The following is a 22,498-nucleotide window of genomic DNA, read 5'->3' on the forward strand; positions in this document are numbered from 1 at the left end:
TCGAATGCAAAATTGGAATAACTTTTTTACGTTTTGAAAACATGAAACAAATACTGAAATTGTTAAAAAAAATCCATAAATTTTTTATTTGTTTAAAGAATTTGTCTCTTCAAACATTTTACATAAAATAAGAAAATCGATTATCCGAAGCCTCGATTATCCGAAGTTTCGATTATCCAAAGTTCGATTATCCGAAGGTTTGTATGGGACTTCGAATAATCGAATCCGAAGCCTCGATAATCCGAAGCTTCGATTACCCAAAGTTCGATCATCCGAAGGTTTGTATGGGACTTCGGATAATCGAATCATGAACAAAAAAAAATATTTTTTTTCGTTTTTTTTATTTTCTTGTTTTAAACATTAAATTCGAGTTCTGCGACCCCATTCTAGTCAAATTTGAATAGTGTATTGTCTATTAAATAATTAAATGCATTTGTTCAATATTTCGTCACCACCATTTTGATCGCCATTTTGGATTTAAAAACTCTAAATCAATTCGTAGTTTAGGGGTCATACTTAAGCTCGACAATCAAAAATTCGACAACAAAAAAATATTTTTTTCGTAATTCGATTATCCGAAGTTTCGATTATCCGAAGTGATTTTTTTCCGAGGCCTTCGGATAATCGAGTCTGGACTGTAAAACATAAAATCTTACCAAACGTGATTTTTCATTGAAAAAATTGAAACAGGTAAATATTGACAACTAGATCAACATTGATTCAAAGAATCAATATAAAAATTTACAAAATTGAAAAACATTTTTAAAAACGAATTCCTAGATGTTTTTCTAAATTCTTTGAAATAATAATAACGGTAGGGGCAGGGGGGGCAGAATGGACCGCCTAAGGGAAATGCACCAAAAACCATAGAAAAACATAAAAAATTATGAATCCAGTGAAGTAGGCTTATGCTTTGGAATGTTCCCTTCAATGTTGTATACTTGGTTGATGAAAATTTTTCGACTTAAAACTATTTTTGAGCCACTTAAAAAAAAAAAGTTTTTTCGACTAACTTTCCAGGGTGCGGGGCAGAACGGACCACCCTGCGGGGCAGAATGGGCCACCTTAGAAAACAAGCCATTTCTTCTAATACAACGTTGAAGGGTGATAAGAAATTACTTGAGGGACCTTTCCATTATAGTTTCCATGAAATTTGATCACTTTTATAAAAATAGTAACTTAAAAAAACAAAGATTTTTGAAAATAGTGCAAATATGTCGAAAAAAGACACTATTTTTACAACTAAGCGTCGAAACAACTAAAAAATCAACTTTTGTTACATTAAACGTGATTTGTGAAGCTACCAGGAGTAAAATAATCCATTTAGCTCAAATTTTGTAACTTTTGCTTGTTTTTATAAGGCAGGAAAAGGGTGGTCCATTCTGCTCCCAAGTGGATTTTAATTTAACACTTCCACCACCAAGCCTCTAAATGATTTTCAGGTTCCGTTGTTGTTTGTATACCTTGGTAGTAGCATCTAGCAACGTTATAAGCATTGAGCAAACTTTTTCAAACAATCCAACTTTTCAGAAAGCTTATTTAAGAACCTCGAAATAAACGACATTTGCGTGGTTTTGTCAATAAATTTACATTTTTGCTCATAATTCGAAAAATAAAATGAATTCAAACGTCGGTTTCGGTATGGTGATGCTATTTGACGTCCTTTATAAGACCCTTGCCTTACAGTTGGTCTAAATCCATTCTAAAGCCCAAATCCAAGGGTGGCCCGTTCTGCCCCCATGGTCCATTCTGCCCCCCCCCCCCCCCCTGCCCCTAATCAAATTTTCAGCGTTCTTTCATTGAAAATAAAAGAAAATATATGTATCCATAAGCCTTTGCAGGATGGATAAATATTTCTACGTTTAGATTTTGTTAAGAACACCCAGTTAGCAAAATCTAAACGTAGAAATATGTATCCTCCATTCAAAGGCTTATGAATTGATCTCAGTTGAAAGGTTCTCCAAATCTCTGAATTGCAAATGTAACATCCTGGGGCAGAAATGTTAAATTCTAATTAAAACACAATTGAAAAAAAAGAAAATTAAGAATAAAATTTTGAATTCAGTTAAATCTTTAACTTTTTGCCATTTCCAGTTGAAACGAAGTATCAAAAAGAAAGTTTGCCTAAATAATCATTGAAATTATAAGTATTGTTAAGCTTTCGGTAATTTTTCAAAGACTGATTGTTTATGTGTCTACTCCAAATCAAAATAATTTTTGAAGTATTCTTTTAGGATAATTAGTTTCTTTTTTACAAAAAAAAACAATGGCTTGAATATTTTTAAATTCATTTAGATTTTTTTTCGACTTTTTTATAAAGAGGGTTTTGTTTGAAATAATTATTTTTAGATAGAAAAAAAATACCTATTATTATTTGAGTTTCAGAAAAAATTTGGGAAAATGTCGGAAATCTGAAAATGGGATTTCATTGGTCACCCTGTGTCATTCTCGAGCGATTGTATCAGCAATTGTATCGTTTTTTTAATACAGACACATAGCTAAAGTGGGGGAAACAAACGTTTCACTGAAAGATCAAATTTAATTCTGTTTTCGGAACTGCAAAAAAAAAAATAATGTAATATGTAAACTATTTTTTCCAACAACTATTTTTATATTCCAAATTTTGTAAATACAAATTGCCCAGAAATTGCTCATTGAGATATTCCTGATATTTTCTGAATATCTTTAAAATATCATATCTGCTGCTGCGAGAAAATTGTGTTAAATTATAAAAAAAAATATCTAATTTAATCTAGTTTTAAACTTGATAGATAAATATATAACACAAAAATATCTCGATGCGATATCAGCAGAAAATTTCGAAAATAGAAAAATTAAAATTATCATGCTTTTAACTTTACGATGGAATAAAGGGTTATTCAAGGACACGTGGTTTATGCACGATCCCAAAGTCTTTTGGAGCCGTCACCTCAACTAACATGTTCACTTCCCCCAGATAACAACCTCCCTACTAGACGGCGGCCCCTCGCTGCAAACGCTCATGCTGGCGGACACCGAGTCCGAGAAGGCAAAGTGGGTCGTGGCGCTGAGCGAACTACATCGAATCCTGAAACGAAACAACCTGCCCAACACGGCCATATTCCGCGTGAAGGAGGTGCTCGACAGCACCCTCACCGTGATACGAAGCGCGCTGAGCGCCCTCATAATCGACCCCGACCGGATCCTGCTCGGCACCGAGGACGGTCTGTTCTGTTTGGATCTGGACCGGTCGGAGATTGCGCGGATAGGCGAGAGCAAGAAGGTCTACCAGCTGTGGTACATTGCCGAGGAGCAGCTGCTGGTGATTTTGTGCGGCAAACAGCGCCACCTGCGGCTGCTGCCGATCCGTGCCCTGGAGGCGACCGACGTCGAGTGGATCAAGGTTGCCGAGTCGAAGAACTGCATCACGGCGTGCACGGGCATCATCGAGCGGGGTCCCCAGCCGGTGTACTGCATTGTGATAGCGCTGAAGCGTCAAAACACCTCCCAGATCGTGGTCTACGTGGTGAACCGGAACCGCAGCCGGCACCACAAGATGTGCGAGTTTACCGTCGCGTACCCGGTGCAGAGTTTGCAGGTGCTTTCGGATCTGCGACTAGCGGTCGGACATCAGAGTGGCTTCACTGCTTACTGCCTGCAGGGCGAGGCACAAGCAATGCGTAAGTTATGAGGAACACTTTGGAGCTGTTCAACATTTAAATGTGTGTATTTTACAGCTCTAGTCCATCCGGAAAATCAGCTGAACAACTTCCTGGCCTATTCCGGGGTTGATGCCTGGCGAGTGATTGAGATTCAGTCTGGTCAAGGTACGGTTAGTATTTCAAAATTGAGACTTTGTAATACAGTTTGTACTGTTTGCAGCTCACGGCGAGTACTTGCTGGTGTTCCAGACGCTCGCCATCTACGTCGATCTGCAAGGTCGCAAATCGCGCGATCGAGAGATCATGTATCCTGCCGTCCCTACGCATATAAGTGAGTGTTCAGCTTACCTTTTTAAAATACTTACCCAGATTATTAAATGAATTTCGTTTAGCCTATTGCGACGGCCACCTCCTAGTCTACTCCGAGACGCATCTGGACATCTTCAACGCGCAAACCGCCGACTGGGTGCAGTCGATCGGGCTGAAACGCTCCCGGCCGCTGATGAACAACGGCAGCCTGTCGATCACGACGTTCAACGACGCGTCGCACGTCATCTATCTGGCCAACATGCATACAAGTGAGTTTTATTCCGAGCAGCGATGCTATGATTTGGGCTAATTTTAACACGTGATTCTTGCTTATATTCCAGGAGAGCTTCTCAACCTGGCGCCGTTGGATCGGGACGGTCGTTTGAAGACGAAACGATTCTCGCTGCGTAACGAAGGCAGCCGTACCATCAGAGCGTAAGTCTGGGACTTTCGGCTTCCCTGAATTATCACTAATTAATTGCAATTTTACACAGTAGCACCGATCGCCGCTCGAAGCTGATCTCGGCTCCGACCAACTTCAACCACATTTCCCACATGGGCCCCGGAGACGGTATCCAGAAGCAGCGATTGCTCGACCTGCCGACCACGATCGAAACCGCCGACCAGACGAACCAGCACAGGGTAAGTTTAAAAAGCTTCTGGAGCAATTCACTGCGTTTAGAATTTTAGAATTTTAGAATTTTAGAATTTTAGAATTTTAGAATTTTAGAATTTTAGAATTTTAGAATTTTAGAATTTTAGAATTTTAGAATTTTAGAATTTTAGAATTTTAGAATTTTAGAATTTTAGAATTTTAGAATTTTAGAATTTTAGAATTTTAGAATTTTAGAATTTTAGAATTTTAGAATTTTAGAATTTTAGAATTTTAGATTTTAGAATTTTAGAATTTTAGAATTTTAGAATTTTAGAATTTTAGAATTTTAGAATTTTAAATTTTAGAATTTTAGAATTTTAGAATTTTAGAATTTTAGAATTTTAGAATTTTAGAATTTTAAATTTTAGAATTTTAGAATTTTAGAATTTTAGAATTTTAGAATTTTAATTTTAGAATTTTAATTTTAGAATTTTAGAATTTTAGAATTTTAGAATTTTAAATTTTAAATTTTAGAATTTTAGAATTTTAGAATTTTAGAATTTTAAATTTTAGAATTTTAGAATTTTAGAATTTTAGAATTTTAGAATTTTAGAATTTTAGAATTTCAGAATTTTAGAATTTTAGAATTTTAGAATTTTAGAATTTTAGAATTTTAGAATTTTAGAATTTTAGAATTTTAGAATTTTAGAATTTTAGAATTTTAGAATTTTAGAATTTTAGAATTTTAGAATTTTAGAATTTTAGAATTTTAGAATTTTAGAATTTTAGAATTTTAGAATTTTAGAATTTTAAAATTTTAGAATTTTAGAATTTTAGAATTTTAGAATTTTAGAATTTTAGAATTTTAGAATTTTAGAATTTTAGAATTTTAGAATTTTAGAATTTTAGAATTTTAGAATTTTAGAATTTTAGAATTTTAGAATTTTAGAATTTTAGAATTTTAGAATATGTTACGTCCGCGGAAAAGCCCTTTCGGAGGGGTCATTAATAAACACACAAACGAGTAACACGGAACATAATAAACTATTTATTTACAACAACAATACAACAGATTAAAATGTGTGTTCTCGCGGGAGAAGTCGTGAACCATCTAACAGCTGCATTGGCGTCGACGAGATGATACACCAATATCACTCGTGAGCCCAGCTGTAGTGGTGTTGTCTGTGGATAGGGATCCTCACAATCCCATATCCAACATCTCCCCCTCTGAATTGGTGTTAGCGGGCCGTACGACGATCTTCACTGAATGAAGGACGAAGAGGCGATGACAACGTTTGTCATCAGGAAACCAATTCCGGAGGATGAGCGAGAAGGTAACGGTGCCCTCTCGTGGGGCGACGATCACCGTCCGTGATCGTGCGGCACTTCCCAGTCCGACTCGGCCAGGTTAACGGATGCGGTACCCGTCCGGCTGCGCCTTCGATGTCGCGTACCTGGAGGTGCTTGGGACGCTGCTCCGTCCGGTTGTAGATGCGCCGTCGTATGTGGCCATCCACTGCGCTGCTGGCATAAACCGGACAGCATGTCGGCAGACATCGAGTCTGCTACGGTGTTGAGGTGCTGCCGTTTTGAACACCCTCGGCTGCGGGAGATCACTCGCTGCGGGTGGAGTTGATTCCCGGTGAGTGCTGCTGCTGAAGTGTCGTCGAGGGAAATACGGTCGACCTCGAGACGACTTGCTGACGACCCAGCCGGAATGGCCCACCCCAAACAGTTGTTGATGCTGCTGTTGATGGCGGCGGCGCCATTGCTGGTCGATGATGCAGCACGGTTGAGATGGTTGCTGCTGCTGCCCTGCCGGGTGGAATCGGCTCCACTGCGTCGGCACTTGTTGGCAGCGATGCTGAGGCGGTTGCTCCCCGGTGTGCGCACGGCCGGCAGCAGGTGCGCTCGGTGGACCTGGCGGCCGCTGGACCGGATCCTGGCTCGAATCCGCCATCTTCTCCCTCCTCCAACTTCTTGGCTTATCCTTCGCGCGGGTTACTGGAATTGGCCAACTACGGCGGCCAATTCTCCACTTCTCGTCGCCACTGTTACGTCCGCGGAAAAGCCCTTTCGGAGGGGTCATTAATAAACACACAAACGAGTAACACGGAACATAATAAACTATTTATTTACAACAACAATACAACAGATTAAAATGTGTGTTCTCGCGGGAGAAGTCGTGAACCATCTAACAGCTGCATTGGCGTCGACGAGATGATACACCAATATCACTCGTGAGCCCAGCTGTAGTGGTGTTGTCTGTGGATAGGGATCCTCACAATCCCATATCCAACAGAATATTAGATATTTTTTTTGAGAATTTGCGAGAAAAATTTGGGAAAAATCAAGAATTTTGAAAAATTTGAGTTTTAAAGATTTTTTGAGAATTGCAATTTTAATGTGTTTCTTTTCCAGGTTTCCACGATGCGTCACGCCCCTCCACCGCCACGTGCCCCGCCCCGCCCGATGATGCACCCGCACAACGGTAAGTTTTTTGTTTTCTTGCCAGAGCAGCTTTGCATGTCCCCCATTAAAAGAAGGTTCGAATAATTCCTTCCCAGGCGCCAAACGGACCGCTCCGGCCAGACCGCGCGATCAGCCGCCCTCGTTACCACGTTCTCCTAGTCCGTTGGGCAGCATGTCCTCGCTGCACGATGTACTCAAGGTAGGTCGAGCGCACCTGCTGAAGATCGTCCCTCTGATTAATCGTTTCATATTTGCTAGCAGGTCGCCGACATGCAGTCGGAATCGCGGCAGAGTGTGGCCAGCAACAACTCCAGTTCGGTGTCCACTCCGCCGTCCCCGACGAACGATCGGCTCAGCTCCAGCTACGACTCATAGTGGTAAGAGAAATGCTCACAGCGATTGTGAGCAACGTCCCAAAACCATTCGATCGCATCACGCTCTCACAGATAACGTTCAGTTTTTAGCTGATCCGCAATGATTCTAAATCACTTAAGTTACTTACGTGAGTCCTTTATCCCAGACTAGTTGGAAATTAAAACAGAAGAAAAAATACTCGTAACTAATATGAACTCCATTCTGCTTAGTTCTTTATTTATTTACTTTCCCCTACAAACATTTCCGACTAAATAATAAAGATTTTGTTAGTGCAAATGCGAGCTTCGAAACCCTATTGATCTCTCTGACATGATATGACAAACCTAACTGTACTGAACACTAAAGCGGTTGTGTTGTCCCGCCGCCCTAGAAGGCGGGCACAATCAGACGCGAGCCGCGAGTCTCTCGTCCTAAATTGCAATAATTTTTAAACCTCTACTGATATAAATTTAAAAAAGAAACATCCTATTACTGCTACGCCACTGTTCTAGAATTTTCAGCGGAGTGTTGTTGTGCAATATCAAATAGAATGGAATTAGGCAAAGGGGAGGTATCGTTGATGCCGGATCGATTAGTCGGCCGGCATTCAGGGGGAGGGATAGAACGACCTTCAATTTTCACTAGTAGGTAAACATAGAAACAATTATCACGTTAGCAAACATTTCCTGGTCGCAAGCCAACTTTTAACCATTTCAATTTAAAGCAAAGCAAATAAAAAAAAAACACATCAACTAACATCTTAATCCTAAACAACGAGTTCGTGAACAACGGATAAACTGAAGAAACCAGAAATGTCTTATCACTCCTTCTTTCCTATATCGTTCACAAATTGTACACGAATATCATGTAATAATAACCATGTTGATCGCAAATACCATAGTTGAAGTCCTGGCGTAGTTCTATCTGTCTATTCATCGGTTAAACCAACACATTACGGTAAGATAACACACACTTCCCGCGACTTTCCAGGGTGGTTTCAGTTTTCAACTAGCCATTCCCACAATTAACACCCCTTAAAAATAACAACAAAAAAGTTAGCATTGCTAAACACCCCTTCTGTGTGTAAACTCTCAAATTATGTGAGACAAATCACACGCCAATGGAGCGAGAAAAACAAAGTCAATAAAAAAGAAAATTTAATCAAATTTACTACTACCTACTCTCACGCAACACTACTCTCGTAAAAAAAGTCGTTCATCAACCATCCAGGTTCACCGGAACGTTCTTTAAGACGGAAAGAGCCAACATCGCTTAAAGGGAGAAATTAGAAAGAAGAAGAAGAAGAAGAAAAAACTGATGACAATATTTAGTATTTCCGATGCAGATTTACTGTATTTGTTGATAATATATACAAATAGTAAGGAAGTACGCATAGCAGAAAGGAAAAAAAACGGATAAAAACTCTCATGAACGCAAACTACAACAAAAAACTTGAACCATGTAAAATAACACAACTAATTTATATAAAAAAAACAACCTTGCGTTAGGTTTCTGTTGTAAAAAGAACTCATCGATGCTTCACACTGTATAAACATCAATTTACCAATCGGTTTAAGTAAACAAACACTCACACACACACACACTCACTCACTAAGCACGTAACTTAACATAAAATCATCGTACGCGAACAAAAACAACAACACAACTCAAATGACACACTTAGTAAAAGTATTTATTTACAAACTTTCTGCATAATTTATTTCTCCCACGAGTGGATTTTACCAACCATTCAGTTCGTATTTTACAAACGTTTTACTGATTTCAACACAAGCTCACCATTTTTTTCACGTTTCGTTTTTACCATTATTCGTTTTTAACAAAAAAAAAGTCTCTTAAACGTGCTGGTTTTAACTGCTGTGCCACCGCTTGTTGTGCGTTTGAGTTTAGTATATGAGTAAAACTGACAAATTACAATAAACAGGAGTAAAAAAAAAAAGAAAACAAACGTAACGAACGAAACTAAGCGAAATCATTTGCTGCTATGAAGACAAAAGTTGACGGAGAAAAAACAAAAACAAAAATCATGGAAAACATAATACTTCACTAAGTTTAAGTTAGCGGTATGTATAGTATATATATCGAAAGTCTAGTGTTTTATAAAATTATATTAATTGTAAAATTACCACGACAAAATATATTAATATACAAGCATTGAAACATGGAAAAAGCATCGCATGTTAGGGGTCTTTTGCTGGCAGATAGTGGATATCACACTGACCTTTAAAACTTCTACGTCAAATTTACAAATAAGTAGAATTTTTATTAATTAAAAACTATTTCCGAAAAAATATCTCTGTGAGAAAACAAACAAACAATCTCTCAAATTTAACCAGTTTAATTTTTCGCGTAAAATCCTATATTAAAATAATTAAAACATTACCTCAGAAGACGGATTGTAAAGTTTTTTTTTATGGTTAAATTATTCTATTAAAAAATAATTTTTACTTAAATCGATCAGGCAATTCCTTTAGATGACACAGATTTTCAATCATTTACATAGTTTTTTTAGGATTGCATGGATACTTACATGGATAACACCGACCTACAAAATTGACAAAAATGACTGCGCAGGCTTAATTCGAGGGGAAGCATGATGTTTTGGATCCCCAGAAACATGTTCACTTTGAAATTTTCGAAAATATTTAGACAGGGCCGAATGGTTTTTCTCCAAAGTTTGCATGGAAAATTAGTGCTTTTCGCTACTCCCACCTATTGTCTACAATTTTTGCTTGTATGCAAAAGCGACGAACCGCCCTAATTCTCCAAACAAACTTTGGAGGCCCTGTCTAAATATTTTTGAAAAATTCAAAGTGCACGTGTTTCTGGGGACCCCAAAATTCATACTGGGTCGAGTTGAGTCTGATTCATGAGGGGTCGAGTTGAGTCTGCGCAGAAATTTCGTTGATCGGTGTAATGAAATATGGCCTAGAAAATGGTTCCTTTGGTCATATATCAAAAGCGTATGTAAAGCCTAAAACCAAAGAAAAAAAAATATCACAAGGAATTTTCAGTTCAAAGATCAGATATCACTCTCTAATCGCAGAACGAATCTAAGCCGACTGAAGCGCGCAAAAATTTGTGAGTGAACACAACTCGCTTGAAATAAATACCTACTTTGTGAATTTCTTTGTCCGTCCGTCTCCCGAGTCACAAACGAATATGTTCAGAGAAGAGAGAATCTAACAAAATACCAGTGAGACGCTCACTTGGGCTGCACTACCACAATTTGCCGTCAATTTATATTTGCCATGGTGGAAATTGCTATCAATTGTGTATTTGATGATGTGTTCTGCCGTTCTACGCATAATTGTCCTATGTCATTTTTGGATGATTTTGACTTTTTGACATTTTTAAGTTTAGTTTATCGTGTACTTTTAGAAAAACAAATAAAATCTAGTACTTTGTTCGGAAACTCATCAAAAACAACACCAAGTCTGTTTGTCCCATCGTTGCACTTCTACGCATAATTGTCCCGCCAAGTATTTTCTCTCATAGAATCATTAGTTTAACGAAGCATTATGTCTTGTTTACCTATTGTATAGCAAGAGGATCATAAATAAGAATGATAAACTACTAACTGGGGCGATTAGGGACACATAGGGTGGATAGGAACCAACGGGACAATTATGCGTAGAAACGCAAAAATCGGTCGAAAAATTTCAATAGCGTTTTTCTCAGTTGCACTTTTTTGAACATGGGACAATTATGCGTAGAACGGCAGTGTTATCAACAGAATTGCAAAACATTTTTGATAACATTGATTTTAAGCAGTTGTGTATTTCGAAATTACCGAATTGATTTTAAGCAGTTGATGATCAAAACAAATCCGATCGACTATTCCGAGTCAGTTTTGAGCGACATAGCACAATCAGCCTCTCTGAGCCATTCGCTGTATGGAACGATTGGAGTGAGCGAGCAAAGAGAGAGTATTCAGTAGCGATTGATGTGGAAGTGACAAACGGTAGGGAACGGTCAGAGCAGTTTTTAGTCGCGTTCGATTTATAATCGCGAGTGAATGAGTCTTTTTGGAGCAATCAGGACCCTCGATTTATCATTTGCCGAAATATAAGAGTGTTTCCGTTGTTTTGTTTTATCTTTTTAAAATTTTCATATATTGCTAACAAAGTTCCTGTAAAATTTAATGAATACTAAATAAAAAAAAATCGAATATTTAATCTAATGTTAACCTAGCGCAGCCATTCTTCCGGAAGCATCCTAGAAAATGTCGGGGCGATTACTTCCAACATCCTTCTTTTCTGAACGGCCAGACCAACTGTTTGAAGTTATCCTCAAAGATGATTCGTTAACATTTACAGTCCAGACTCGATTATCCGAAGGCCTCGGAAAAATTTCACTCCAAATGATCGATTTTTTCATTCTCCTATTTTTGATGGTCGATGGACTATTCTAAAATGAGTTAGAATTTTTAAATCCAACATGGCGGCCGAATTGGCGCTAATAATATATTAAAAAATGCATATTTTATTAATTTAAAAAGCAATAAAATATTAAAATTTGACTAAAAAAGGGTCCCTGAACACGAATTTGATGTTAAAAGTAAGAAAACAAAAAACAAGATTTTTTTATCGTGACTCGATTATCCGAAGTCCCATACAAACCTTCAAATAATCGAGATAGACTACTCCCTCACTTTAATGCCCGTATTGGGTCCTAAAATGAAGCTTAGATTGCTGATATTATTGTTTACAGCGATAAAGCTTATTTTTCTGAGTACAATGACCCTACAACCACAAAAAGTTTAAAATGGATTTTTAAATCAATTTTGAAAAATTAACCTTGCGTTCCTTCTTGACAGAAAAGCTCCTACTTGACAGCTCGTTCCAAGGGGACCATAGTTGATCCATCGAAAAAATGTTGTCTTGTCAAAAAAAAATGTTGCATTAAAATGAAAAAAAAAAAACGTAACTTGATCCACCTTCAGGTGGTTGATGCCTTCCTCTCATTTATAGAGTGATTACAATCCCCTAAAGTGTCCACATGGTTTATGGTTCTCCCCTAACGTGATCGCAGCACCTAAGAGGTCCTAATAAAAATAAGTGACGAGTAAAAAAAAAAACAGACTTCCTACTTAACATAACTTTTTAAATACGTGAGAAAACTGCATGAATTTAAATAGCAACTTAGAGGACGTTAAGACGGATCGATTAAAACCATTCCGGCCAATATCGGTTGAGCCTGTGACAAGATATTCCAGTGACATTGATTTGGTACACATGTCTACATACAGCCAAACACACAGACATTTGCTCAGCTGGTGATTCTGAGTCGATATGTACAAATGAAGGTAGGTCTAGGAGGTCTAACTAAAAAGTTCGTTTTTCGAGTGATTTTATAGCCTTTCCTCAGTAAAGTGAGGAAGGCAAAAAGTGATCAGAAATGGGTTTTAATCGTGTTTTTTACCGTTGTACATAAAAATTGACATAGGGCTTTAGTACCCAATTGCACTGCTTCCCTTTTTTCGTAGAGGGCCCCTATTTGGCATGAGTTCATCTCACAAACAAACGCTGAAAGTTTCATCCAAATCGTGGCTCCTCGATACAACCTCTAGAACAAACCGAGCAAAATCTACAAAAACTGCCTCTTAATCATTGAATTTCTTGGTACCCCACATTGCGCACGCACATGCCAGCCGAGAAATGTCATCTCTGACATCACCTCCACTCACACAACTTCTCATCACGCACACACCAGCTTGTTTTCAAATCCAGGGATTGTAAACCCAAGTAAAATCATTCCAAATCGTAGCAATCCATAGAGTTATCTACGTGCGCATGTATTGCGTGTACGTACACGAAAAAGATTGAGGTTAAATTTTGTACCACCTAGCAAAACAAATGGTGTGCTAGTGTGCGTGAGCTCGGCCTTAGATAACTCTATACACAAGTTACGCTGCTCCCTAGTATGCGTGACTGAATGGAGGTGTGGATGCAAGTGTGTTCGCGAGGCACACCACATGCTCATTTATTGCATTTCACATGTGCTTGTAGTGCCCGCTACTTGGCGAGTTCTTTAGCTCTTTTCACAGTGTTCAGAGTTATTTCAACCAACGTGGTTTAGAGTGCGGCGACTGAATCACGATTAGCGGTCCGAATTTGTCAGTGCCCAGGAAGGAAAAAAACAACACCAAAAAAAGTGAGTTGTTCAGACAAGTTTTAGTCGTGGGAAGGACATCCAAGAATAAACAGTGCGTTGATCGTAGCAGGCCCACTCATCTTCTAAAATACGCATTCATTTTCGCGATTTTTTGCAGACTTTCAAAAGCTTCTTTTGGAATTCCATTCGTCGTCTGAAAGTCACCGCTATCTAAGATTGGAAAAACCGCAAAGCGAAAGCGATTTTTTCGACAAAAGTGTGACATTTGTGACTTTGCTTCCTGCTTCCTGGAACTGCCTTGTGACGCGAAGACTGGTTCCGGATGAAGATGACCAAGTTGTTGCGGGCGAAACGGTGCCTGGAGGCGGTGGCGGCGTTCGGTGGCGCCGGTAGAACGGCACTGATTACACAATACGCCCGGGCGTTGTCAACCCAGGCCGGCAAGATTATCCAGAATCCTCCGCAGTCGATTCCGCTCGACCCGGAGCTGGTTCACGCTGACCTTCACCGACGACTGGCCGGTCTGTACGAGGAAGAAGTGCAGAAGAAGCTGGTGGTTCCGCCGTTCAAGCGGGCTCTGCTGCACGGCCAGAAGTCGGCCATCCGGGACCAGACCGGAGATTACAGCTTCATCCAGCTGTACGAGGCCGTGAAGCGACTGGCGATCCAGATCTCCAGCTGCTGTGGTGAGTTATTTAAAGAACCATTTTCTTCCCAGCACATAGGTAGTCTAACATCCTCCCGCTGATGATGCAACTGCGTTGCAAGAGCATAAGAGCTTGCTAAAAGAGCGAAAATGATGGACATCTGGGTCCTTGGACGGGGCCAGTGACTGCAGAGCGATGCGTCGTTCTGCCATGTTTTTTTCAAAAATTGGCTTCTGGCTGAACCCAGATTATCGCCGTCTCGTCACCACTTGTTTTTCCGCAGATTCTATTTTCGCTAATTGTCTCCCCAAACAAGCGTCTATTTCAAGTCAGTGTACAAATTTGTGTATTATTTCTCCGATCGGTTTGTCTGTCCGCCTGACGACGATGACTACGCCGTAGGTTCGACAGGCGCCGTGCGGGGACAGTCACATTGTCGCATTGGTGCGGCGAATTTATTTTGTTTTCACCAAACGCCCGTACGTCACTGTATTTTGCGTTGTTGCAGATTGTGTGTTGATTCTAATTATAGGAGAAATCCGCGGCCGTTCGCCGTGAATGTGTTTACGGCTCTTGAGCCGGTTATCAGCGTACGGCTGTTTACAAACGAATTTTCCTCTCGCTCTATCACATTGCGCCCTCACTAATTTGAGCTTTAATCTTTGTCTTGTTACTTTGAAAACTGGCTAAAACATCTCATAGAATTAATGGATCATTTCATACAGATTTTCTTAATTTTTGGTCTATCTCTCCAATACCTCGGCGCACATCAACCAGAGCTTTCAGCACTTAGATTTTGTTACAAAAATTGTTAGTATCTTCATAACTAAAGGAGCTATCGATATATTTGTTGATTCAATCTCTGCAGTAGATACTGTCTACACAACACTTTACGAGCAATTCCAGCTCAAATCAGGAATATTTCTGTTACTTTTGTACCCGACCCTCTCCGATTTCAATGAAACTTTTTAGACATGTTATCCTAGGCCTATATAAGCAATTTTTGTGTACATGGAGCCAGTTGCACTCGAAAATGACATTTAAGAAGGGTGTAAATAATTTAAATATTTTGTATCTTGTAATTTAAAAATTACTGTAACTCAAAGCCGTTGCATCGTATCAAAAAGTGGTCAAAGACAAACTTGTAGGAAATTGGACGTGCTTCTGAAAAAATACACTGAAAGAAAAATACAAGCTTAAAAGTCAAATTTAAAGGTGATGTCACGATTTTTTTTCGTTCAGATTTTTTTGAGGAGATAGCCTGAAATGTAATAAAAATGTAAAAAAATTTAAAAAAACATTTACTAAAACTGTCTAAACGTCAACATTTTCAAAAACCGATCGTGGGAATCGATTCCTCAGACAATTTTACATAAAAGTCTCCATATTGACGATTGTTCTATGTCCAATCCAATACAGCGGTTTTATAAATAAGAATGTTGAAAAATTAGGATTTTTGATGGTTTTTTGCAATTTCTAAATGACAGACTTGATTTTTCTGTCTCGAAAATACTTTTACCGGAAAGCTCGTCCAATTTCCTATAAGTTTGCCTTTGACTCGTCTTAATATTTACGTAAGCTTATTTACTATCCAGGTTTCTACCACACTGAAAAAAATACTATTCTCAGTTATGAGCAATGTAATTAAGGTCATTTCTGTGAGCCCATACATCCAATTCAAATGCTGTTTAAGGCAAACTTATAGGAAATTGGAGTTTCATTGAAATCGGAGAGGGTTGGGTACAAAAGTACCAGAAAAATTACTGATTTGGGCTGGAATTGCTCTTACAACAATGTTGGACTATTTTTACAATCAGACTGTTGCAGGATTGGGTTCTTAAATTTGGGCGATGTTTAAATAAGACAACAACTTACTTGGTTGATGTGTACCCTGAAACATTGATTGTTTTGCAGTTTTCAAATTTGGAGATACTTTTCAGTCAAACCTGTTTCGATTCACAGCCTTCCTTTTTCCAGCTTCCCATGGGCAGGTTTCAACACTCTCTTCCTCTGCGGGTAGATTTCGCATAAACATGTCGTTTTGTGTTTTTTTCCTTCTTGCGAGCGACATCGCGACCGCCAGATGAAAATTATACCAATTTATTTCGCTCGGTTTGGATTTCATGGTCTGGTTGGTCGTCTTTTTTTTCGCTTGCATCGTTTTTGCATCAATTTTAACCCGACTTGTGATTGTCTTCCTAAACGGTGTGGCGACGTCGCCGCGCCGCAGGATTGAATGCTCCGCTGGGTTGTGCAGTTTCGCCAGGTTTAAGTTTCAGCGTGACCTTTGGATCACATTCGCACGAGGCTCAAGAGCGGTGATTTTTTTTTTATTTTTGGTTAGCGGTTTAGGACAGAAACTTTTAATTTGAGAGCATAAGGCAGTTTGAGGATTTGATGCATTTTTTATTATCAAAAGAAATTAATTTTATTTATCTATCTATTTGATATGTTGTGTGATTTGCTCACATGATATGTATCATTCTAATCTAATTTTATTTTGTTTATCTTGACAGGTAGCGCATCTCAGTCGCGCGTGGCGTTCATCTGTCCCAACGATGCAACTTACGTTATCAGCCAGTGGGCGTGCTGGTTCTCGGGACAAATTGGTAAAGCGCAATACCTACAATGCTTAAGTCTCACAATTTAACGATTGCATTCTTCCTATTCCCAGCTGTTCCGTTGAATCCAAAATACCCACAAAACCTTCTGGAATACTACATCAAGGACTCTGACGCATCGCTTCTCATTGCCACGCCGGAATTCCAGAACGTCGCCCAACCCTTGGCTACCAAACTTGACAAAAAGTTGCTCCTTGTGCACCATGATTTGCTAAAGGCAGAAAATAATGGAACCCAACCAGACGAAGAAACATCATATCTCGATCCGAAACGCGAAAACTTGCTCCAACTGAACGACACGCTTGTGGTTGAAGGTTGCTTGAACGGTGAATTCTACCGTGATGCAAATGCACTCATTCTTTACACTTCTGGCACAACCGGCAATCCCAAGGGCGTGGTGCTGAGCTATGCCAATTTGGATGCCCAATTCCATGCGTTGACGCAAGCTTGGAAGGTAACAAACGCCGATTCCGTACTGCACGCTCTTCCACTGAACCACGTCCACGGAACGATCAACGCTCTGAATCTGCCACTGACACTCGGTGCAAAGTGTGTCATGCTGCCCAAATTCGACAGCAGCATGGTATGGAGCTACCTGCTGAACGTCAATATGACCACAAAGGAGCGTGTCAACATGTTTATGGGAGTGCCGACGATGTACAGCTTGCTGATTAAGGAGTACGACAACGTGTTCGGCAAAAACGCCAGAATGTGCGACTACGTCAAGACACACTGCAAGAACAAGATTAGACTGATGATTTCCGGATCGGCTCCGTTGCCAGGCACGGTCTTCAAGAGATGGCACGACATTAGCGGTCACAACTTGCTGGAACGATACGGAATGACCGAAATCGGAATGGCCATTTCAAACCCACTCATTCAGGATGGAACTCGATCACGTAAACAGGGCTGTGTCGGAATGCCACTGCCGGGAGTTGACGCAAAAATTGTCGACAAAGAGAACAACAAGGAGCTGATTCTGCAAGGTGCAGCAAATGAAGGATACTGGAACGGCGCCCCCGATGCTTGCATTCCCGATCCGACAAACGGCCAGCCCATTACCGGACACCTTTACATCCGAGGTCGATCAGTTTTCCGCGAATACTGGCAGAAACCGGAGGAAACCAAGTCGGAATTCGAGGATGGCTGGTTCAAGACGGGCGACGCAGCTGAATATTCCAACGGCACGGTCAAACTGCTCGGCCGAACCTCGGTGGACATTATCAAGTGTGGCGGCTTCAAGCTGTCGGCGCTCGAGATTGAAACCGTACTGCACGAACATGCCGACACGACCGATGTCGCAGTGATTGGCATCCCCGACGAAACCTGGGGCTCCAAGCTGGTCGCCGTTGTCAGCGTGAAGGACGCCGAAACGTTCAGCATTCCACGGCTGCTGTTGTGGCTGGAACAGAAGCTGCCCAAGCACGCGATACCCAAGGAGGTCAAGCTGGTGAAGGACATCCCGCGCAACGCCATGGGTAAGATTAACAAGAAAGAACTGATCCACACTCTGTACGGCAATGGCGAGCACCAGCAAGAAAAGGTCGTGAAATAAGCCGCCGGTGGGCACAATTCTCATGAGTTACATTTGGATTATTCCCTTTCTATGTGTTCCACACATCGTTTATTTTATGTGTTACTATTACGATAATAATAACCAGCGCGCGGCACCAGTGAAGAAGTTGCAAAGAAGCGATCGCGACGACAGGCCTGGCGAGCCGATCAGAGATCATAACTTCTAGTCATTACCGTCAGACTGTGCTCAAAGCAGGACTAGAAAGTTATGTTTGGGAGAGAATGATTAGATAGGCTTACGCGCTAGTGTTAGTGCTTGCGCATATTCACACATATTTATACACGATCAGTAAGTAACTTCAACTAACGCAAACTCCCAAAATGTGGGATTTAATATAGGACGCGCTGTATGCATTGAACAACAAGCGGCGACAAATACATTATTAAAAATTATCATTTGCTTGGTATTGATAGACCACATCTTTAACATATTCGAAATCCTTACTGTTATTAAATAAATAGCAACATGCAATGTTCAGGCTTCAATCTTAAATGTTTTTTATGCGAAATTTTAGGAAATTTTCTGAACTATCCGAATTTTTTTTAAAGAATTGGTCGTTATTTAATAAGCGAAAAACTCAAAATTGGCATATTAAAATCAAATTGTAACTGATAATATTTCAAAAACGGTGCACCTTTTCTATTTTTTTTTTGTAAATTACTTTTCAATTTTATATTAAAACAAGCTCTTCCCGACAAACTTCGTCTTGTCTTTTTTTCTTGAAGTATAGGTAGCTTGTTTGTTTATTCAGCCTCCTGTGATCAAAATTTGATTCTACGTAAATTTTCCCATACAATCTGCAAATGCTCTGGAATCGGGCCCAGAGTGGCCAAAGTGGCAATTTTTTAGCATATAAACCTTCCTTGGGCTTATACGAACCCAACGCAACAAAGAGCACCTGAGCAGTTCTCTAGGATTTCGGTCATTCGATTTTTTTTGTATTTTTTAATCCGACTGAAACTTTTTTGGTGGCTTCGGTATGCCCAAAGAAGCCATTTTGCATCATTAGTTTGTCCATATAATTTTCCATACAAATTTGGCAGCTGTCCATACAAAAATGATGTTTGAAAATTCAAAAATCTGTATCTTTTGAAGGAATTTTTTGATCGATTTGGTGTCTTCGGCAAAGTTGTAGGTATGGATACGGACTACACTGGAAAAAAATGATACACGGTAAAAAAAATTTGGTGATTTTTTTATTTAACTTTTTATCACTAAAACTTGATTTGCAAAAAAACACTATTTTTAATTTTTTTTATTTTTTTATATGTTTTAGAGGACATAAAATGCCAACTTTTCAGAAATTTTCAGGTTGTGCAAAAAATCTTTGAGCGAGTTATGAATTTTTTAATCAATTCTGATTTTTTCAAAAAATCGAAATATTGGTCGCAAAATTTTTTCAACTTCATTTTTCGATGTAAAATCAAATTTGCAATCGAAAAGTATTTTAGTAAAATTTTGATAAAGTGCACCGTTTTCAAGATAAATCCATATTTAGGTGACTTTTTTGAAAATAGTCGCAGTTTTTCATTTTTTAGAATTAGTGCACATGTTTGCACACTTTTGAAAAAAATATTTTTGAAAAGCTGAGAAAATTCTCTATATTTTGCTTTTTCGGACTTTGTTGATACGATCTTTAGTTGCTGAGATATTGCAATGCAAAGGTTTAAAAACAGGAAAATTGATATTTTCTAAGTCTCACCCAAACAACCCACCATTTTTAAATGTCGATATGTCAGCAACTAATAGTCCGATTTTCAATGTTCATATATGAAACATTTGTGAAATTTTCCGATCTTTCCAAAAACAATATTTTCAAAAATTTTAAACCAAGACTAACATTTTAAAAGGGCGTAATATTGAATGTTTGGCCCTTTTGAAATGTTAGTCTTGATTTGAAATTTTTGAAAATATTGTTTTCGAAAAGATCGGAAAATTTTACAAATGTTTCATATATTAACATTGAAAATCGGACCATTAGCTGCTGAGATATCGACATTAGAAAATGGTGGGTTGTTTGAGTGACACTTAGAAAATATCAATTTTCCTGTTTTTAAACCTTTGCATTGCAATATCGCAGCAACTAAAGATCGTATCAGCAATGTCCGAAGAAGCAAAATATAGAGAATTTTCTCAGCTTTTCAAAAATATTTTTTTCAAAAGTGTGCAAACATGTGCACTAATTTAAAAAAAATGAAAAACTGCGATTATTTTCAAAAAAGTCACCTAAATATGGATTTATCTTGAAAACGGTGCACTTTATCAAAATTTTACTAAAATACTTTCCGATTGCAAATTTGATTTTACATCGAAAATGAAATTTTGCGACCAATATTTCGATTTTTTGAAAAATCAGTATTGATTAAAAAATTCATAACTCGCTCAAAGATTTTTTGCACAACCTGAAAATTTCTGAAAAGTTGGCATTTTATGTCCTCTAAAACATATCAAAAAATAAAAAAAATTAAAAATAGTGTTTTTTTGCAAATCAAGTTTTAGTTATAAAAAGTTAAATAAAAAAATCACCAAATTTTTTTTACCGTGTATCATTTTTTTCCAGTGTAGTCCGTATCCATACCTACAACTTTGCCGAAGACACCAAATCGATCAAAAAATTCCTTCAAAAGATACAGATTTTTGAATTTTCAAACATCATTTTTGTATGGACAGCTGCCAAATTTGTATGGAAAATTATATGGACAAACTAATGATGCAAAATGGCTTCTTTGGGCATACCGAAGCCACCAAAAAAGTTTCAGTCGGATTAAAAAATACAAAAATTAAAATTGAAGAAAAAAGACCGATTTCGTAGAGAATTGCTCACCTCGATCCGACGCTCCGTATTGAACTGATTCGCGTTCGAACAAAACCGTCGAAATTTTTTATATATAGCCTTACCCGACAAACTTCGTTCTGCCATTTTTCGTTTGTTGACGTTTTTAACTTTTTTGCTTATTCAGCCTCCTGTGATCAAAATTTGATTTTACGAAACTTTTCCCATACAATCTGCAGATTTTCCGGAATCGGTTCCAGAGTGGCCAAAGTTGTAACATTTTGGCGTAAGAACCTTCCTTGAACTTATACGAACCCAACGCAACAAAGAGCACCTCGATCCGACGAATTGATTCGCGTTCGAACAAAACCGTCGAAATTTTTTATATATATAGAAGATATATAAGAAGTGTAGCCAATTTTGTAATATAAGCAATCGTGTTTTTTTTACAAAGACACATTTTTTCATACTTCAAAAGTTGCGGATTTTTGTCCTCTTAAACATCAAAAACCTTTCAAAAAATTCAAAAATTAAAATACATATGGTTCATTGCAGGTCAACTGCGTACACTTTTGAAATCGACCTTCACCGAATTGGTCTATACTTGGAGAGAACGTTCATCTATCGATAGTTTACAGAAATCCCAAGTTTGGTGCCGATTGGACCATCGCTCATTCATTGGCACTGCCCTTTTTCGACGATATTCTTAAAAACGTTTTATTCTTTTATTCGTAACTTTCCAACTATTAGACCGAAAGACTTGCTTCTGGTTGCATCTTATAGGAAATTGTCCTAAAAAAATAGAATATCAACCCTCAAATGAGCAACGCTCTACGAAATCGGCCGATTTCGACCATTTTTATTTTTTGTATTTTTTAATTTGACTCAAACCTTGTGGGGGCCTTCCCTATGACCAAATAAGCTATTTTGCGTCATTGCTTCACCCATACAAGTCTCCATACAATTTTGGCTGCTCTCCATACAAAAATGGTATGTAAATATTCAAACAGCTGTAACTTTTGAGTGAATTTTCTGATCAATTTGGTGTCTTCGGCAAAGTTGTAGGTATTGTTGAGGACTTTTGAGAAAAAAATGGGTACACGGAAATTTTTTTTTATCAGCTTTTTTTTCACAAAAACTCAATTTCGCAAAATACGTATTTTTTGATTTTCGAGATTTTTTGATATGTTTTAGGGGACAACAATCCGCAACTTTTGAGCCATAGAGAAACATGGTCAAAAAATCTGCCGCCGAGTTATAAATTTTTGAAAAAATAGTGATTTTTGGAAAAAATCGAATTTTTATGCAAAAACAAGTTTGACATTATTTTTTAATGCAAAATTGAATTTGCAATCGAAAATTACTTTACAGATTT

The 22,498-nt window shown here is 38.5% G+C and overlaps 2 protein-coding genes across 10 annotated transcripts in view; both read left to right on the plus strand.

The window, feature by feature from the left end:
• Positions 1–9,567, plus strand: part of LOC6038550 (serine/threonine-protein kinase Genghis Khan) — a 140,342-nt gene extending 130,775 nt beyond the window's left edge. For 3 of the 8 annotated variants that reach the window (XM_038252850.1, XM_038252849.1, XM_038252852.1), the window contains 9 exons: positions 2,957–3,659; positions 3,717–3,806; positions 3,862–3,972; positions 4,034–4,219; positions 4,292–4,385; positions 4,445–4,592; positions 6,967–7,036; positions 7,089–7,216; positions 7,276–9,567. In XM_038252850.1, the coding sequence (XP_038108778.1) occupies positions 2,957–3,659; positions 3,717–3,806; positions 3,862–3,972; positions 4,034–4,219; positions 4,292–4,385; positions 4,445–4,592; positions 6,967–7,036; positions 7,089–7,216; positions 7,276–7,392 (1,647 nt within the window). In that variant the 3' untranslated portion in view covers positions 7,393–9,567. The remainder of the gene's footprint in view (positions 1–2,956; positions 3,660–3,716; positions 3,807–3,861; positions 3,973–4,033; positions 4,220–4,291; positions 4,386–4,444; positions 4,593–6,966; positions 7,037–7,088; positions 7,217–7,275) is intronic. The other 5 variants (XM_038252851.1, XM_038252856.1, XM_038252854.1 and 2 more) reach the window with 4 other exon arrangements.
• A 3,820-nt stretch (positions 9,568–13,387) lies between these two features.
• On the plus strand, positions 13,388–18,745 carry LOC6031908 (malonate--CoA ligase ACSF3, mitochondrial). 2 transcript variants are annotated; one of them, XM_038252857.1, is made up of 4 exons: positions 13,388–13,545; positions 13,664–14,192; positions 16,670–16,762; positions 16,828–18,745. In XM_038252857.1, the coding sequence occupies exons 2-4, from the start codon at positions 13,829–13,831 to the stop codon at positions 18,327–18,329; spliced, it is 1,959 nt and encodes a 652-aa protein (XP_038108785.1). In that variant the 5' UTR covers positions 13,388–13,545; positions 13,664–13,828; the 3' UTR covers positions 18,330–18,745. The 2 variants fall into 2 exon arrangements, with proteins under 2 accessions (XP_038108785.1, XP_038108786.1); XM_038252858.1 differs by lacking the exon at positions 13,388–13,545 and adding an exon at positions 13,583–13,597.
• The last annotated feature ends 3,753 nt before the right edge of the window (positions 18,746–22,498 follow it).

Source organism: Culex quinquefasciatus, chromosome 2 (genome assembly GCF_015732765.1).
Source record: "Culex quinquefasciatus strain JHB chromosome 2, VPISU_Cqui_1.0_pri_paternal, whole genome shotgun sequence".
Taxonomy (NCBI): Eukaryota; Metazoa; Arthropoda; class Insecta; order Diptera; family Culicidae; genus Culex; species Culex quinquefasciatus.

Bases quoted from the DNA above. Each gene is read 5' to 3' on its own strand.
- LOC6031908 (XM_038252857.1), top strand. From the start codon at position 13,829: ATGAAGATGACCAAGTTGTTGCGGGCGAAACGGTGCCTGGAGGCGGTG. The intron at 14,193-16,669 runs GTGAGTTATTTA...TTATCTTGACAG, and splicing joins CCAGATCTCCAGCTGCTGTG to GTAGCGCATCTCAGTCGCGC. The intron at 16,763-16,827 runs GTAAAGCGCAAT...TCCTATTCCCAG, and splicing joins CTGGTTCTCGGGACAAATTG to CTGTTCCGTTGAATCCAAAA.